At 38.1% G+C, this 20,178-nt stretch overlaps 1 protein-coding gene across 1 annotated transcript in view; it reads left to right on the top strand.

Moving 5' to 3' along the window:
* LOC140232767 (O-acyltransferase like protein-like) overlaps positions 1-12,901 on the top strand; it is a 62,675-nt gene extending 49,774 nt beyond the window's left edge. Inside the window, exons 9-18 of the mRNA XM_072312881.1 lie at positions 382-555; positions 1,521-1,614; positions 3,245-3,337; positions 4,662-4,830; positions 5,743-5,822; positions 6,627-6,728; positions 7,018-7,165; positions 10,760-10,934; positions 11,736-11,878; positions 12,763-12,901. Coding sequence (XP_072168982.1) covers positions 382-555; positions 1,521-1,614; positions 3,245-3,337; positions 4,662-4,830; positions 5,743-5,822; positions 6,627-6,728; positions 7,018-7,165; positions 10,760-10,934; positions 11,736-11,878; positions 12,763-12,876 — 1,292 coding nt within the window. The 3' untranslated portion in view covers positions 12,877-12,901. The remainder of the gene's footprint in view (positions 1-381; positions 556-1,520; positions 1,615-3,244; positions 3,338-4,661; positions 4,831-5,742; positions 5,823-6,626; positions 6,729-7,017; positions 7,166-10,759; positions 10,935-11,735; positions 11,879-12,762) is intronic.
* Positions 12,902-20,178: the final 7,277 nt, after the last annotated feature.

Raw genomic sequence — 20,178 nt, 5'->3', positions numbered from 1 at the left:
AAATACGCACTTGTAAGCGCACTTGTAATTGTTTAGTGTGGGCGGCAAATAATAATTGTTTATTGTGACATCAGAGCCGTGTATTGGCACAAAAAATTTCGAGTTAAACGTGAGTTCAACACAGGCGTCAATGGAAATTGGTGACATCAGCCATGCGCTATCCATTCTTGCTCACACAAGCATGGCTGACAGCCCCAGCGTGCGATGCGAGCAAAAAATTGCATGGCTGACAGTCACAGCGTGCGATGGAACTTTTAACTAAATGTCACGTGATGGGCAATCAACCAATGGGAAAGCTACATTCGTTTTAGGTGTTGTTTAAAGATGGTTAGAGTTACGGGTGCTGTAATGGATGACTACATCACTTTGTCCTCCGTGCAGCCAAGTGGGAGCAGTTCCTCCTCGGGTTCGCCTTCAACCGCAACCTGGCAAAGTTGATGAGCACCAAAGGGTCGGACCGCAGCATCGCCTGTCTGAACGGAATCCGCGTGCTCAGCATGGCCTGGGTAATCCTTGGCCACACCTTTTTCTTCGCTATGGAGATGGAGATCACAGGTCAGTCAGCAAGAAGGCTGTTTATCTTTGCCACTGAACTTCTTGCTCCACGGACCCATAAAAGCCAAGGCAACACGGCATAAAACAAAATGTTGACCAACATGAATATCAATTTTATACCAAGATTGAATCTGCACTTGTATTAAAAGTTGTGTAACATGTGGTACAGTTTGAAATACAAGTTGGAAGTTGAAACGAACAAAATGGCCCCTACTGAAATGGAAATGTTCAATACGAATGCAGAATGTAACAAAAAAACAAGAGCATTCTACCATCTGTAGGTGGAATGGAATGTAATATCCTTCCAGAATAGATTTTCACTTGCTTTTGAAACATTTTTTGATCACTAAGGTCATAAAAAATATCAACATAACTATCACACGTGTCATAATCACAGAGTTCAGTGCCACACAGTATTCACAAGCATCTCTCCATTTTACCCTTTTTTGTTCAGCCTTTTTAACCCTAACTCAAAAAGGTACAATAGACCATGGTTTAAATGAAGTCCATGGACTAAAGAAAAGTGTGAAAATAAAACACTACTACATGCACCAATCAGTAATCTGTTGCTGTACGCTATTATACCTGTATGAGCCATATAGTGAGACAGTCTAATTTTTTGCAAATCAGAACTTCGCGATGATTTTGCGAGTGGTGAAATTCGCGATCGTGTACTAAGGGCCGTCAGTAATCAGTGGAGACAGGTATGAGTGCATGTTGCATTATGTCGGGATCGTGGTCAATATTTTCGTATATATAGACGGTATATCTCCAGCCATGTAATTTCATTATAAAGAAACAAAATTAAAACCTTACAATGAGATCTACTTGGAAACCTCAGGTAAGTGGTGGGAGGAATATCAGTTAACAGTGTGATCTCAGTTTTGGGGCTTTGTATGTTTTATGTATTTTTATTGTTTTCCCCCTTTTTTTTTTCATTTTCTCCCTTTGTGTCCTATACACAGGCAACTTTTTATTTGCCTATGGCTGGTATCAAAACTTCGGCTTTCAGGTCATAAGCAACGCTTTCTTCTCTGTGGATAGCTTCTTCTTTCTTAGGTGAGATCTTCATTCCTCAAAAAACGAGTATTATCAGCTTGTTCATATTCTGTCATAATTTCCCACAAATTTGATCAGTGCAAGGGGAGACGACACTTGAATCAGAATAGTATACTGTCATTTTTTTTTTTTTAATACCCCCACCCACACATAGTGTGTATGGGGGTATATAGGAGTCACTCTGAGGTCAGGTGGCCAGGGGGGCGAGCGGTTGGGGGGTCGGGAAGCGGGCGGTCGGTCCATTGCAAAGTCTTGTAGATCGAACTACTCTCATTTTTGTAGCAATTGATCCCAAATTTGGCATGTGTGACCGCTATCAAAGGTAGATGCGCTAGACACCTTTTTTTGTTAATATCGCATAATGCATTGCCATGGCAATGTGTGACCACTATCAAAGGTAGATGTGCCAGACACCTTTTTTGTTCATATTGCATAATGAGTTGCCATGGCAACGGCAATTTTTTTAAAAATCTTACAAAATGTTGTGGAACGAACTACTGTAAAAGTGGATATTTTCATGTGACTAATTTATCGCGCTTGGCTGGGTAAGAAGAATTTCGCATGTCTTTAATTCCGCAGAATCAAGACATTAGCTACTGAAACATATGGCACACAAAAATATTTGCATGCGTTTATTTTCGTGCTAGCTTCTGGTTGCGCGAAATGCGCAAAAATTTCAACACCGTGAAAATTTCCACTTTACAGTACTCTCTCATTTTTTGAGCAATTGACCCCAAATTTGGCATGTGTGACCGCTATCAAAGGTAGATGCGCTAGACACCTTTTTTTGTTAATATCGCATAATGCATTGCCATGGCAATGTGTGACCACTATCAAAGGTAGATGTGCCAGACACCTTTTTTGTTAATATCGCTTAATGCATTGCCATGGCAATGGCTTTTCTTTTTGTGTGTGTGTTGTGATCTTTAAGCGAGGCAGCCTTCAAGTTTCCTTCTGTTTTATGGTGGGCTGAAAATATTTTCAAATCAATTTACGTAGACCAGAGTAATACTGTTCAGTTGAATTTATGAAAACTGTCACCTATGACCACTGATGTATTATTTCAAGGCAATCATCGCATCAAGCCCTTATCAAGCTACAGTTGGGATGCTTCTGGGCAAATTTCTCTGATGCATAGAAAGGAAGGAATCTAGTAGCTCCATTCTTAGAATTACCAGGACACACTGGGAAAACTTGCTCTTTGAAGTAACGGTTTCATTCAGTGGGAATCAAGTTTGAGTTGTATGAAACAAACCACACAGAATGGAGTGTGTGGGCACTACAGTAATTCACATGTCATATCTAAACGGAGCAAGATTGTGAATATGATATGAATACTGGCAGTCATCATTGAATATGATATGAATGCTGGCAGTCACAAGTATATAATCAATAGAGCAAAGACGGAGACTCTGCCATCGCGATGTCACAAAGGAGAAGAATGAAATATGCCTCCCCTACAAACTGCAATGCATTTCCTAGGAGGGTCCAAATGTGCTCATTGATGACCTGTAGTCATGTCAGTGTTGCTGCAGAGCAAAGTTAAATGCAAGCAAACCAGTTCAGCCTGTTCTAACCAACCTCTGAACGGCACAGAGAATTTTTATATGTCAATGATTTGCACCTGCAGTGGCTTCCTCTTGACCTTCATCACTCTGAGGAAGATGAGTGAGAGAGATGGACGTATCCCCTGGGGCTTCTTCTACTTTCACAGATATTGGAGGTGAGACTTGTAGTATCTACAGTTGGCAGCAGAATTATTCCACCCCCTTGCATTATGGACACTCTGGCAAATTGAATAACATCATGCAATTACTAAATCATACAAGTGGTGAACAGATAGTTTATAACAAATGCTCACCCGATCAATAGTCTGTGATTTGCATATGTACTAGTTAAAAACTTTGATCGTTCATGCGTGAAGAGATATGGTCCAGTGAGCACATTATGGTCATTTCAGACCTTTCTGTGATCACTGAAGCATGACTCGTTATGGTCTGATGATCATGATAAATTTGTTTTGTTTTTATGGAATTTTAAATAATATCTTGCCATTCTATACACAACTCTTAGCATTTCAATGGGTTATATTCATTTTGACATGACTTAAACTTTGAATTATTAATATCATGGCTAAACCTCTGTACAAACTCTATGGTGGCAACTTTCACTAGAAATTGGTTCATTTAGATATTTTTGTACAATGAAAAATACCAATTGAAATATTAAGAATCCTATATCAAATTCAGTCATAGTGTGTCGCCTATCAAAACATTGAATGAACAAACCATGTTTAATGAAGCATTTCACGTTACGCTTCAGTGATCACCGAAAGGACTGAAAATGACCATAAATGTGCTCACTGGACCATATCTCTTTATGCATGAATGATCAAAGTTTGTAACTATATGCAAATCAAAGGCTACTGATCTGTTATTTACTTGTAACAAACTATCTGATCACCACTTGTATGATTTAGTAATAATCTGCAGTTATGATGTAATTCAGTATGCCAGAGTGTCCAAAATGTAAGAGAGGGGTTGAATAATTTTGCTGCCAACTGTATGCATACTTGATACACACAGGCTGTGGTAATCCTCCCTATCGCATATAAATGTAGACATTTTGTCACTAGTGGTCAAACTTGACCGCATGCAACTTGAAAATGAATGAGGTGATCTCACACACCTATGCATAACATGCGGAGGGCAAGCAGGATCACGTTTGTGGTGTTTACTTGTGCACTTCTTGTAATTTGGAGTTACCGTGCAGCAGGATTGTCTGGATCTAGTAACCAGAGCATATTATTTGTGTAACTAGTACCTGAATGTACTGACAGACTGCTAAAGTACAAAATCGGTTATGCATTGCTCTTTGCTTAAAATTCTGTTGTTGATCTGATTGTACATATGGCTAGCTTTTGCTACCCTCTTCCCCCACCTCCAACCCACACAATCAAAATATGAGAAAAATCAGGAATTTGCAACCAAATGTAGAGATTTTTGTTTTTGTTTTTGTCTCATTTTTTTGTATGCATGATTATGCAGGCTTACTCCAGCAGTCCTTACAACAATACTTATATGGATGTACATCAAACCAGTAATGGGTGATGCACCACTGTGGAACATGTACCAGAATGTGGACAGCTGCATCAACTACTGGTGGACCAACATTTTGTACATCAACAATTTTTACCCCAGAATGTTCATGAATGAGGTATGTTTACGAGAGTAAAAATCAAAGAGTCATAATAAGTGTGTTCTGTTGGGTACCTCACAACACTCATTCATGCTTCAGCAAGAAATTTTTAGAGTGCAGAGTGCCTGTGCTCTAAAGAAGAAGAATTAGATTTCAATTTGAGATGCTTCAGAGTTAAAAAGGAAAAAGAAAAGGGTTCAATAGATTTAAGAAGTGCCATATTTCTTTTAGTGCTACTTATTTTTCATTCTGTTTGCTATTTTAGCATGTTTGTTATTGCTTTGTGAAAAGTACATGAAATGAGGACACATTCCCGGAAAAAAACCCCCGCAGTATTGGCACATTTCTTTTGTCAGCCATGATGCCTGAAACTAGGGGGGCCACTGATCCTTAGAAGGATTTGTACATCTTTTGGGGATAAGCAGAAATTTTAGATTGCTGATATTCATGTAGCAGAAAGTGCAGTCACTGACACCTCCACATGCCCACATAATGCATGTGCAAAACTGTTCAGTGTGAATACATGGCCAAGTGGATTACACACTGCACTTTTGATGAGGAGACTAGTACTAGAGTTTGAGCCTGGTAATGTTTTATTAATTTGTCCTTCAGGGACATGCTTTATCAACTGCACTTTGCTCAACAAATTTGTATAGCACTGCAAAATTTGTAGGAAGCTGAAGATTAATGTGGTTGGATTTTAGCATACATGCTAAAATTTGTTCTTGTTGATTTTTTTTTAATCAATATTATCAGCAGTAGTGGTGGTGATGGTGGTGGTAGTGGTAGTAGTAGTTAATGGTGTTAATGACAGTTGTAGTAGTAGATTTATTATCATTGTCACTTCTTACAGAATATTTTACTAGATATCTTGATTGTTTCTAGAGTCAAATGTTCTCTTTTCTGATTTTTTTTTTTCCTACTTTACAGTGCATCGGCTGGGTGTGGTATCTGGCAAATGATATGCAGTTCTTTGTCATCAGTCCTTTGATAATCTTACCCCTGTACTAGTAAGTAGCCATGGTTATTTTGTGAAATCTCGGTCAACAAATATCTCCTTATAAAGGGAGCTTGCCTAAGTGTGTTTGTGACACATATTTGCATATGAGTGCCTTCGTATGTGAATGTTAGAGTGGGTATATATTTTATGCCCATTAGAGTGTGTGTGTGCATATGAAATCTCAGTCCGGGAATGTCCCCTTATAAGGGCTTTGCCAGAGTATACTTGTGAACATATGTGCATACGAATGCCTGCATATATGTATGTTAGAGTGGGTATACATATTATGCACATTAAAGTGTTTGTGTCCAAGAGTATAATGTGTTTGTATGTATATGTGTGATTTGTTTTTGTTTGTGCTCCATCACCATCAACCCCATTACTCAAGTATTACATCGTCATAGGTACCTGAGTGATCATCCAGCTTGTAATGTTCATGGGATATATTTTATGTTACCCCATAGGATGCACAAAAAATATGATAATGTACACTTGTAGAGTTTCCTGTCGACCGACATACCCACACACTTCTTGGACCAGGTCAAGATGGGGCAATATAACTTGAAACAGCCTGATACCAATAAAATAAGCAGACAACACCAACAAATATTTACATCTTATTTGCACATTTGTTGATATTGAACGTCAGATAATTAAGGCATGTGGGCTAGGATATGGTGTGAACTACGCTTTTCATGTGAAGCTGATCAGTGCATAGAGACCAAATCTTTATGGAGATTGCCAAGCCTTGGCATGAAGAGCTATCAATGCATATAATCTGACCACGATGTTATTTTGTGCATTTTTCCTCCAGCTTCCCCCCACTAGGATTGTCCCTCATTGGGTTCCTTCTCTTCGCAAGCTTTGGCGTGACCGGTGCCCTGACTGGAATTTACAAGTTTGGCCCAAGTGGAGCGTAAGTACTCATCACCCTTTCGCGCACTTTTGGTACAAGTGGGGGAAACTATTTTTCCTTTCTCCTTTCTTCTTGCATATTCTAAAGTCTGTTCTTCCCCATTTGAAATCTATTTCATATTGTAATCCATTCTTTCATTTTCATTCCTCATACTTGCACCAATTTCAAATTTATCTTGAAGCTCAGGTAAGCTCTATCCCATGCCCCTACCCAAGCACCCACCCTCCAATCCTCTTATTCTTTGAGATTTGAAAGGCATTTGTCACACCTGTCATGTTGTTGCATACAGACAAATTCCGGGCTATGACAAGCCTACCATGGACTTCTCGTCGGTAATCTACAGCAAGCCGTACTGTCGGATACCTCCCTACCTGGTGGGCATGCTCCTAGGGTTCCTGATGTATCGCCAAGGTGACAGGAAAATCCGCCTTAAACCGGTAGGTAGGACCAGTGTCTCTGTGTCAGTTCATTTGTTTTAAAAGTAGCTTTCACACATTCAAGGATCACAAAATGGATCCAGGTAGACATTGATCCGTGCTGCTCAAGTTGAGCACCCAACTCTGTCTCATCATCTGCCCCCCCACGGAAAAACGCAGTAACTGACATTTTATGAATGTTTACTTTTTTGCAAAAATGAATAGTTTACCCAATGCTCTCCAATGTTAACAGGTCAGTTTTGCACACAAAAAAAATGAAAGTGACCAAAAATGCAATTTTTCACTTTTGCAAAAAGCAGTAACTGCATCCAGTTGATTCAACTTTGCAAGTTTCCCCACGGAAGAAAGCAGTAACTAACAAAGCCCACGGAAGAAAGCAGTAACTAACAATTTAGTCTAATCATTCAGACTCTGTATAGTCCTTCCTGTATATTTTTTCCCTAATACCATTTATTTTTTCTACTAATTTTTTTTTAACAATGTAAACAGCAGTTTCTTCCATAATTTAGGGGAGTAGATATAAAAAAGATTGTTTCACCAGTAACTTGACTCTGCCCGCAGGGAATCATATGACAAGTTGTAGAAAAAGCTTCTTTCTGGAGACTAGCAAACCTGGCAGACTCAGCGCGCTCAGAGTGTAGAATACGCGTGCAGCTAGCTGCATGCGCGTAAATTCTGCAGCATACTGCACAGTAACTAGCTAAACACTGCATCACATCACAGTCATCACTTGCACAGTATTCAGGTCTGGTACAGTCTGAGTGATCATGCCAGTGCTAACCATGCTGTCACACAGTTTCTGCGGTCCAGGCATGCCTGTAAATCTATCATGAATGGCAGAAGAAAAGTCATGGTAGCCATGGCTTTGGCCAGAACCAGAAAATCTAGGTGAGCTGAAAATATATTGAAGGGAGATGAGCACTAGTATTAATACACTAACGTTAGTCTAACGTTAGATGTAGGCCCTATAGGTCTACCGCGTACCAGATCTAACGTTACAGAGTAGATCTAGGCCTAGTATTGTTAACTGTTTAGTGTTAGATAAAATGTCAGTAGGCCTAGGCCTAATCTAACGTAATAGATCTAGGTCTAGCACTAACATTGGGCATAGATCTGTAGTCTAGCTTAAGTGTAATGTCAGAGTTCGACTAGGATCTAAGACGAAGAGACTTGATATTTTATTGTCTAGTCCAGGGTCATGTGTCAGGGGCAAGGCCGGGCACTTCAAAGTTCAATTAGGGTAGGCCCTAGGCCTTATTTTTACACAGAATGCCATTCAATCGACAAGACCTAGTCTAGGTCTAGCGTTAGGTCCTAGATCTTATAGATCTAGACTAACCAGAAAGTAGAAGAACTTTATAACCTGGTGGTGGTAACAATTCTCCTCCTATGGTCATGTGACATGTGCAGTTACTGCTTTTTTCCATGGGGAAAACAGCAGACTCCTGGCCGTCTGCAGTTACTGCTTTTTTCCGTGGGGAAACTACCCAGAAACAAGGGTGAGCCACCGCAGTAACTGCATTTTCCTAAATAACATTTAAAAAATAATGGAAACATATTTTTTTTCTAGGTATTTTTAGACAACTAGGTATGGTGCATAATCATACCACAAAATTATTTTTGAATGTTTCTGTGTTTTTAAAGAATCTGCAAAAAAACACAAAATCGCATTTATCTCAGCTCAGCAGTTATGCAGTTACTGCTTTCTTCCGTGGGGGGGCAGTCATGTGATACTGTAAAAGTGGAATTTTTTGCGGTGTGGAAATTTTCATGCATTTTGCGCAACCAGAAGCTAGAGTGAAAATAAAAGCATGCAAATATTTTTGCATGCTGTATGTTCCAGTGGGTAATGTCATGATTCCGCGTAATTAAGAACACGCAAAATTCACCTTACCCGGCCGAGCGCCAGAAATTTAATACTTGTGCAAAAATATCCACTTTTACAGTAGCGTGAATAGGCTACAAATACAGAGAGGTGTAAGCATGGTTACCTATACAGATGATCGAGTTCATGTAGCAATGTCTTATGTCAAGAGAAACATAAAGAACAAAACCAGATTAGACAGAAGAGCACAGTATCCCCCATTCCTTTTCTGGTCCTTTTACTGAGCAATACACATTCCGTTGCATTAAATCCAGATTATTTGCAACTGATTGACAAATTGCCCTATATCGAAGAAAATAACAATTACATCAACGTAGGGCAATTTGTCAATAAGTTGCAATGAAAACATCTCAATGGAAGAATTTCATGAATTTGAATAAATCCAGATTATTTTCATCAGTACTGTTTATAAAATTGTGTGCATATATCTTCCTCTGGATTGTCTCTACTATGCCTGTACACCAAGGATCATGCCATAGGCTTGGCCAGCAAAGGCATGGTGAAACAGGAAAGAACACAAAATAACAACAATCCCTGTAGAGCCCTGGCATGATCGTTGAATGTATGAAAGCCATCTTTAGATATTGTAGAGGTTGTAAATATCTAAATCAAGAACACTTATATCTTGCTATGAAGTAGTGATAAGGTCGCTTCTGCTTTTAATAGAGCTTTATTGCTGCTACTCAGGGTGAAATTTCACTGATTTGAAGGATTGCTTCTTTGTGTACTTGCCAGCTAGTCATTGTAGAGGATATCTAACCTTTATTTTGATGAATTTTCATCTACTTTCTTCCTCTGCCAGTGGAATGGGTCTTATCCCATATTCCTGAGTGCAAAATGAGCACAAACAAATAATGAGAAAGCTACTATACTTTTGATTTCTGGGTTTCCTACCTCAAGGCAGTGGGAAGTTATCCTAAAATAAAGGGATTTTCCTCTGTGGTAATCTAAGAACAAGCTAGTCCATTCACCTACTGCAGCCTACTCCCATTCAATATTTTCTGTCCTGATTCTTCTTGCATGAACTAGTAATTGCTGTTTAATGCAAATGTAGGCAGGCTTTCTTTTAGGAAGGAGCACGCTGCTTTAGTGGAAGAGTATGCTTTTTTTTTTTAAATACATAAACAACATAATGGACATAACAGTTTTCTCAATTGGGGGGGGGGGGGGTGGTTGTTCTATTACCACTGCAAAAGTTTTCATCACATTGGTTTGTTTGTTTATTTGTGTGCAAAATAACTCAAAAAGTAGTACACAGATTTGGATGAAAATTACAGAAAAGGTTGAGAATGACACAAGTAACAGATGATAATATTTTGGTAGTGATCTGGGAATTTTCATGGATTTTATGAAGGTTTTTTGACATTTTGGCAGGTAGGGTCAATGAACTTAGAGTTCAAGCTGCGCATATTTTAGGTTTGCATGCGCGTACTAAAGTGCATGTTCTAGTTTCTGCTAGGGCAAGGTGCCTGGCAGCTGAAAGTTGGTGACATAACAAAAGGCGTCTACATTGGGAAAGTGGGCTACTTTCAGCATGCACGTATGAGTGGAAATCAATGATCTCAAGGGAAGAACAAAATCAGTGATGGAGAAACCTGAGAAAATCTGGTCTGGTAGAGGTCTGCACTCTCAGAGTGCTTTTGCAGTTTACATATATATTTGTTATATGTTTTCAATATTTTGTTTTTCTCATTTTGGTGTATTTACAGGTCTTGGTAGCATTGGGCTGGACTATAGCCACCGCTGTCGGAATGAGCTGTGTGTACGGTCTGTTTCACGCTAAGGTCACGCTTGCTGGATCAGTCCTCTATCAGATGCTCAGCCGCTTTGCCTGGGCAGTGGCACTCTCCTGGGTGGTGTTTGCCTGCAAAGAAGGCTATGGAGGTATACCATATTTTGAAATTATATAACCTATGCCACCAAGATGTAACAATATTTGAATAGTATGTGGTTGCCAGAGATGTTCATCAAGTGATGTCATAATATATGACGGCAGATTATGAGTAAGTGGTGGGCAAAGTACACCCAGGTAATTTAAAGCGCCATTATGATGATAACTCAGATGTTTGTTTAATGTGATTTTTTTCTCTCTCTCTCTCGTTGGTAATCAGCACAGTCTGGAATGTATTTAATTTACACAGGGATCATGTACATGAATGATTTGTACATTGCAAAATGTTGCTAGAAATATATCTTAATTGGATGAATTATATGGAGATTTAGGACAGAATTTCATAAAGAGAGCATTATGATATTTGCCTTTCTTCAGTCAATACTTCAGTTATTGCTGCATTCTCCTCATGTACAGTAGCAATATTAAAAAGTATTTGAACACATTGTGTGACACAAATAACTTGAAAGTAGTCCATTCCATAAAAGTGTGTTGTAATTTTGCATCACTAACATGTTACAGAGAAAACAAAAAGTACAATCTACCTTTGAATAAGCATGTCCACACACATAAATGGGAGGAAAAAAAAATCATCATAAGTGGAGCTTGAAATGGGATGTCATCCAATGGATGCAAATGGCATGTCCAAAATTTGTCTAACAGAATTTTGTTTCAGTGAGTGTGTAACTAAATGTTTTCCTGACTGTCTGATAAGCAATGTACCTCATTCCTCATTCCATGTACCTTCAGAAGGGAAATGTTTCAGCTGGATTCCACATGTCTCTTGTTGACAGGTTGGGTAAACGACATCCTCTCGTGGAGCGCCTGGCTCCCTCTGAGCAGAGTGACATACTCTGCCTACCTCCTCCATCCGATCGTCATCTACATCTTCTACGGCAACCTGAAGACATCGTTTATGGCATCTCTGTGGATCATGGTGAGTACAATGCCATCTGAAGGGAATGAAACGGGGGGGGGGGGGGGGGGGAATACGATGGCAATGCACTGGGTGGTACATTGGAGCTGAGGTACATTGCTACATTATTCTGATACAACTGTATAAACTGGCATTTTCGCCAGGGTGTTTTTTTTTCTCAAATTTCGCAAATCACTTTTGGACTGCAAATTCAACAAGACGCAAAAATGTTACCTTGCAATAGGGTAATAGAGCATTTACAATAGCCTTGGCGTCAATTTGCGAAAACAACTCATGGGAATGTCTGTGACCTCCTCATTTGCGAAAATACCTGTGCATGAAAATAACAGCTTATACAGTAATGCTGTATAATGATATGATACTGAATGCTGTAAGAATGTAGCAGTTTAAAAAAAAAGGAATTTTCTCATCTAAATATCTTATCCCCACACCCCAACTACATTTGGCTTTCTTAGCAGTTTCAAATTGGAAAGACAAATTCATTGTTTGTGATTAGGTGAAAAATTGTGGACACCATTTACAAAAAATCAACATACTCATGGAGTGTTATTACTTCTGACACAGTTATCTAAATGAGTTATAGACGCTCAGAGCATCTAGAACCCCCGAGCGTCCAGAGCCATTACAAGCAGACCATGGACCCTGGTTGAAGGGACTTCACATTACATGTAGTTACAGGCACTTTTGCACACGTTTTTTACCCTCCCAAAAAGTGTTCCAACTTCTGATTTTGTGATTCCTAAACTTGATGATGAAAGTGTATGAATTCATGTGTGTAACGTCGTAACTGAAAATGGCAAGCACTGACTTAATGACAATATTCAGTAATGAAACGCACGTGAGATGACTTTTTCTTTCACATTCTCTTTATGCCCTTTGTGTAGCCGACATACTTTGTGGGATTCTTCGCCCTGGCGTATGCTGCAGCCGTCGTGATGGCACTCTTCATAGAATTCCCTTTTGCCAACATGGAGAAGCTCTTCATGCCTTCCCGCTGAGCATGTGAGGTCGCAAGCACGGTTAAGCACTGGATGTATGACCAAATTCATGTGTGATTGTTTCTTTTTAAATCTTTGAGGCATTCCACACACATCGATTCTTTCGTCTGGAATGATCTTGGGTGTATGAATCACGTACCAGTTTTTAACATGAGATGTCATTTCCTAGATGTCAGAGGAGTTTTAAAATGTAGCTGTATCATATCAGAGAAATATCGCAGTGTTTTAACAAAATGCTTTTTATGGAGGACAAAACACAATCAGTCAACCACAATAGACAAGTTGATTATATTACTATGCTTCATGACCCTCCCATTTATGTGCACTCATAAGCTTTGCTGAATTTCTGTATTCAAAATGAATATAAACATCACCCTAGAGCTATCCAAATTATACAGTGATGACTTCCTTTTTAGAGGGAATGGGGTTGTTTGTAGTTATAACATTATTGACAAAAGAAATGTTTTTAAAACATATTTTAACCTATGAACCAGTAGGGGAGTTGGTAGTTTTTTCCCATTGGGGAAATTGTAACTTAACCTGAATAGGAATATATCAAATCATGTTAGTGCCAAAACTGAAGTTGAGGGTCGTGTACCAAGTCAGAGTATTGATATCAGGCAAGTTTATCTGGCTTTCGTGTGCCTCTCATTTTTATAGGTCTACTGGACGCCTGTGGGTCTTGCATAAGATTGACTTGAATTTTAAAATTTGAGGTAGGAACTTGTTAGATTAGTGACATTGAGAAAAAGAGAGAGAAACAGAGAGAAAGAAAGATGTGAAAGATGTGTGAATGTAAACTGAAAAGTTAATATGTTGAGTTACTTGATTCACTAGGAGTGTGTGGTGTTGGAATGAAACATCAGCTGACTGTAATTATATACATATATATTTTCATATTTAGCTGTATGCTCAAATTACATAGTGGAAGAATAGCAATAGGTGCAATTGGGCTGTTTAAAATGATTCTTGATCAACAGTATTTAGTGGTATACCTGTAAATTTTGATTTGCTATGTACACTGAGCTAAGTTTGTGATAAAGTAACTTGTACATTGTAATGTACTGTGCAGTGCATTTTATAATTTGATGATGGTAGTGATATTCAGGACATCATTGTCAGATCATCAGGGAGAGAGAAAAAACAGAGTTGATTTCACCTCTAATTCCTTGTTCTCTTCTGCTTGAAGAGACTGGTTTGTCCTAGTATTCCTGTAAAGCCATCATTCTTGAAGTGTCAAAGGTCACCCGCCATGGCAAACCACACTCTTGCTGCTGGTTGCTCTGGGCTTTGCCTTCATTAAACCGCACAGCAACAAATATGTGTGCAAACGAAGTCACAGCCCAAGATACAAATTCTAAAGCCAAAGTTTGTGTACATATAGCATTTAATCTTTCATTTAATTGCATTCATGTAATTTTTATCACTTATATATATCCGTTCCATGTTACTGTAGACCATGGAAGCACATGAGTGTGTGACAGAATATTACCTATCATTTCCCCCCCCCCCCTCCTTTTTTTTTTTGGGGGGGGGGGGGTGGGGGAGTCGGGATGAGTTGAGTTTTAGGAAATGAAGGAGAGGGAATTTTCAGAAGGAGAGCAATTCCCTGGCAACCAGCCTAATAGAACTTAATTTTGCTCAAGTGTAAACACTGCTCCTTACACCACTATCACAATTTTATCAACGTATACTGTCAGAAAAATGCATAACTTGTGTACCAAAAGCCAGCCTGCTGAGACATGTCTCTTTTGATTGGCAACCAGGGAAGAGTATTTTTTAAGTCCTGCTCGAGCCACTCCCCAAAGAGAATATAATTATACCTAGCTAGTACTCACGGAGAACCAAAGTGTCAGATTTTGTGTTGAAAATAATTTGCTACACCAAATTCTTATAATTCACATAGAGATCACCAAATGGCATAGCTGGTATTCAAACCAAAGATGGTTGTAAGTTAGACAATCTTTTTTTTTCACACTGTTGTTTGTGTTTTTTTCTGCTTATTCTAAGTTCTGAAGATTCATTAAGTGGTAAGTCAGTCTGAGCAGCTTTAGTTTATTTTTTTCCCATGTCTTGTATACTGTTTTTCCACAGTCATTAACTAACAGATGCAAACAAGGAAGTCTATAATTGTGAAGTCCTCCCATTGTTTAACCCTATTCTAACTGGGGGGGGGGGGGGTCAAATTGACCCCCCCCCCTCGACGTTTCGCGCCACGATTCCGCAACGCGCAAAGATTTTGCCGCGTCGTTTCTTGACTTTTTTCACTGAAGTCTCCCGCATATTTTGAGACCAAATTTGCGACATCCGGGTACACCGTTCTGAAGTTATGCAATGTTTTGCATATGCATGTCAACTCGAAAACTGCTCGAATTCATGATTTCGTGTGCAAATCCAATGCAAACTGTGTTTTTTTGTTTAATTGATATAAATTAGATTATTTCAACTTTTAACCATTGAAATAAATCAATTCTAATGTAGATAAGCTTGAAAAAGTGCCTCCAACAAATTTTGGCAAAAAAACAATAGAAAACAAAAGATTGAAAAAACAATAAAATACATAAGAAATTAACAAAACAATAAAAAACAAAAGAAAATGATTTTGATTGCACTATTTTTTTACAAGAAAATTGTTTGATGTGTCTTGAGGAACTCTGACACAAAAATTTAATAATCCTTCAGTCTTTTTGATGGAGTTATAGGTGAAAATATGATTTCATGCATCAATTTGCATGATTAATTTATTAAAAAATATGAAATCAACATTTTTCTATTGTATGACCATGTAATCTTGTAGTTGACATCCGGCTCTATGTTCAGGCAAAATTTCGCGGCGATCGCGCGATCGGCGGCCGAGATCTGAAGGGGGGGTCAAATTGACCCCCCCAGTAAAAACTTGGTCTCAAATAGCCCAGTTAGAATAGGGTTAATACCAAGCAAGTAACAAGCTCATGCAAGCAAATTAGGGCCACAAAGGAAACTACGTAGCTAAATCTCCATGCAAACTGCTCTGATTCTTCCTTCCTTTTTTAATAGTTACTGCACAATGGGGCAGTTTCAAATTCCTCTTTTTATATGATAAGCTGTGTAACTTCCCAAATGTGGGAGTCTACTTTTTAAGAGATGTATATGTATTACAAATTATAATGTGACTTGCAATCATTTTGAAGAGATGTACTTGTATTAGAAATTATAGTGTGACTTTCAGTCATTGTACCTTATGCTGCAGATTACGTGTCATAATGATGACTGATACATTGTATAGCAGAATGTCTGATTCACAGCTTGATCTTCTTTCTTGATATTATGGGTCCTGGGCCCCGTTGCTAGAAACTTTGCGTTTAAACGCAACTTGCAACTGATTGTCACTGGCCAATCAAAATCATTGTTGCATGCATGTCTTCTTAATAGGGCAGACCCTGAGCCAATCAGAATGGTTGTTTCAAAATTAGCAATTATTTGCAATTGATTGCAACTTTCTTGCAACGGGGCCCTGGTGTGGTAATGTGTCATTTACCTTGTTTTACTATTGCATACTATGTTTCTCATCCACACTGTGACTGCAGTGGCAAATTTTGAAGCGGTTTAAAAATCTGTGACAACATCCACTGCAATTACAGCTCGTTGCATTTAAATGTAGGGACGGTCCCCCCGCTCTGACTCACATCCGTCCCATTCAATTCACAGTAGCCTTAAATATGAATTGCTATGGCCAATGGAAACATCGTGTAAAGCTAGCATAATAGTGAAGAATAGTTGCTTATAAGTCTTTGAATAACCAATTGTACTGCCCAGTGATACCTAGTCTTTCATTGCTTGTTTTGTTAGCATTTTAATCATGTGACTGAAAAAAGAAAATATGCATACTACATGCAAGTAGCATGTTGCAAACTATCAGAGTAAGTGTATTTTCAGGAATTAGAAGGTTTTACAATCATATACAGTGTGAGCTTTTAAAAAAAAGAGAAAAACATGGATGATTTCATTATAATACATTGTGCTGTAAAACGAGGAATGTTTGCGTGCATTTTAATTTCACAAGCGCCAAGATTCGCGAAAATAAAATGTATGTGAAAGTTTGTGTCTGAACTGTATGCATTGCACGCCAGTGGCAATTCGCTAAAATTTCATGCCACAAAAGAGGCAGCCGGCTCCAATTCGCGAAAATTTCGTGTCGCGAATATATCATGTTGTACAGTATATGGTTTGAAAGAGTTGCTGCTGATATTGGCATTTGAATCTCAGGATTCAAGATGTTTCACATGTTTAATTACCATTGATATGTAGATGAAAATCAAATGTCAGCTGGCAATTCAGTTATGATGCCTACATTTTCATGTATTCACAATTCGTCCAAAGTATGTTAATAAGCAAGGAGCTTTGAGGCACTTCATATCACCCTGTTTATGACTTTCAGTTTTGTTTTGTTTTTTTCAGTTTAGAGCGTCATTTTGTGTTTGTTTGTTATTGGGGAAGGGGTACAAAGGTATTGGTTCGCACTTACGATAATGCTATTGTACATTACGATTAACAACATCACAGTATAACATTCAGCTCTCAAAGAGTCTTTAAAGATGAGCAGAGCATCAATTCCAGTTCTCAAGTTTGAAACCTGGGCTGTTCTGAATTAAGCTTTGAATAGGGGACATCAAGGACATATTTTCATGATATTTATTTGTGTTATTTGGGAGTTTTCTATTTGCTTTTTTGCTTATTTTAGGGGGTTATTTTTTATTTTCTTGTCCCCCCCCCCCATCATTTCAAATATTCATAAGTAGTAAAAAATACATATCAAGATTTCTTCTACCGCCCTCAAAGTTGTGATGTATCTGAACATATAAATGCAGATTTTAATATTTGAAATTTGTAAAAGTGAGTCTTTGTATGGTGTTTGTTCATAGCAAATGTCATATACATTGATCTGGATTTTGATGATACAAGAACGATGTGATATGCAAGTTATTGTGCACCTATCAGTACTAAAGAGTAATTGTCAAGCCTGAACAGACCAGTTTTACCAACACATTCAAATTTTATGCTTAACCCTTACAATACACTGTGGTTTTTTTTTTGCAGTTTGTATACCTTCTACAGTCCACTGAGTGTTCACTTAGATGATAACATTTGTGTCCAATAGGAATCAAGCTGTGTTCATTCTGCAGTGCACTGTTCTCTGTTATTTAATCAAACAGCTGAAGGATAACCATGTGCCTCTCCTGAATATGTGTCGGGATGTTGGACCTCGAGACCATGAATTTATTGGGTAAGCAGTGCACTATCAGAGTTGGTATAGAAGACAAATAAACAACACCAATTATGTTTAAATGTAGATATGACTCTATTTATGAATATAATGATTGCTTATTTACCAATAGTTGTTTTACAGTTAAATCTCATTCATTTTTTTATGCATGATCTTGAATCATTTGTACCGTGACTTGTCTGTTAATGAGATGATATTACAGTCTTGAAAAGAATGAAATTATATTCAATTTATACCAATATAGGAAAGTTTGTAGTAATTTAGTCCATCTTGAGTCTTGAAGTGAGAATATGTCACCCAGTGCCATGATATGTATGAAAACCTTCGACACAGAAAGAGGTATAATATCTCCCAATTTGCAAATGAAGGGCTTGATAAATTTAAAGGGATGGTATAGTTTTTGTTGAGATGGGGATTCAGATTTTAACTTTTCGCAAGGACCTCATATAAAAAATGTTAAAAGTGCATACACTTCTAAGAGGAATTAAAAGTTTATTTGATAAAAATCGGTTTTGAAATTACTGAGATTATAAAAAAAACACACACACTTTTTATTAGGACCACTTTGTTTTACTTTGTTTTTGGATATCTCAGCCATTTTGAAACCGATTTTCATCAAATAAACTTTTCATTTCTCGTAGAGTTGTATGCTGTTTGATAATTTATGTAGAACATTAAGTACATTGTATCTTACAAAAAGTTAGGTTTTGAATCCCCTTCTCAACAAAAACTATCCATCCCTTTATTTGGGTGTGGTTTGAGGAGTGGGTGGTACTAATCGAGACTGGTGGACAGATTTGTGAATGGAGTGTAAATAAGATTGAGATAGAGATGATGAGTTAAAGGAGATTAGATGAGAGATCGAATTAGGAATTGATGAGTTGAGGACCCAGTAGCGTTGGGATGCCATGGAGAGGGAAAGGCTGGCCCAGCTCGGATATACATGTATTTGAGCCCCTTTCAGTTTAACCCTATTCTAACTGGGCTATTTGAGACCAAGTTTTTACTGAGGGGGGGGGGGGGGGGGGTCAATTTGACCCCCCCCCCTTCAGATCTCAGCCGCCGATAGCGCGATCGCCGTGAAATTTTGCCTGAAGATAGAGCTGGATGTCAACTACAAGATTACATTGTCGTACAATAGAAAAATATTGCCTTTCTATTTTTAATAAATTCATTATGCAAATTTGTGCATGAAATCATATTTTCACCTATAACTCCATTAAAAAGACTGGAGGATTGCTAAATTTTTGTGTCAGAATTCCTCAAGACACATCAAACAATTTTTGTGTAAAAAAATAGCTCAATTGAAATTAATTTCTTTTGTTTTTTATTGTTTTGTTAATTTCTTATGTATTCTATTGTTTTTTCAACCTTTTGTTTTCTATTGTTTTTTTGCCAAAACTTGTTGCAGGCACTTTTTCAGGCTTTTCTACAGTAGAATTGATTAATTTCAATGGTTAAAAGTTGAAATAATCTAATTTGTATCAATTTAACCAAAAAACACAATTTGCATTGGATTTGCACACGATATCATGAATTTGAGCTGTTTTTTGGTTGACATGCATATGCAAAACATTACGTAACTTCAATGAAAAAAGTTGTGAAAAGACGCGGCAAAAGCTTTGCGCGTTGCGAAATCGTGGCGCGAAACGTCGAGGGGGGGGGGTCAATTTGACCCCCCCCCCCCCCCCCCCCCAGTTAGAATAGGGTTAAGAGCATTTTTTTTTTATTATTATTACATCGAGAAATGCGTTCGACTAATGAATGTGTTATTTGGCATGATTAAACCAGTCAGTGCCGCCGGCAACTCAAAGTGCTCAAACTTTGTGCCCAAATTTTGTGCTCAAAGTGAATAGCATTCCAAGATGGTACTTATAATAGTCTCTAAAAGGTTAACAGTAATAGAAGTAGGCCTATTATACTATTGAATATTACGTAGTTTGTATTTGAGATTTGTTTGTTTGTTTGTTTGTGTGTGTGTGTGTGTGTATGGATACTTGTGAGGGAAAGTGTATATTTATCACTGCCGCTGTTTGTGT

The sequence above is a fragment of the Diadema setosum genome, chromosome 9, assembly GCF_964275005.1.
Source record: "Diadema setosum chromosome 9, eeDiaSeto1, whole genome shotgun sequence".
NCBI lineage: Eukaryota > Metazoa > Echinodermata > Echinoidea > Diadematoida > Diadematidae > Diadema > Diadema setosum.
This window is presented reverse-complemented; position numbering and strand designations above follow the sequence as displayed.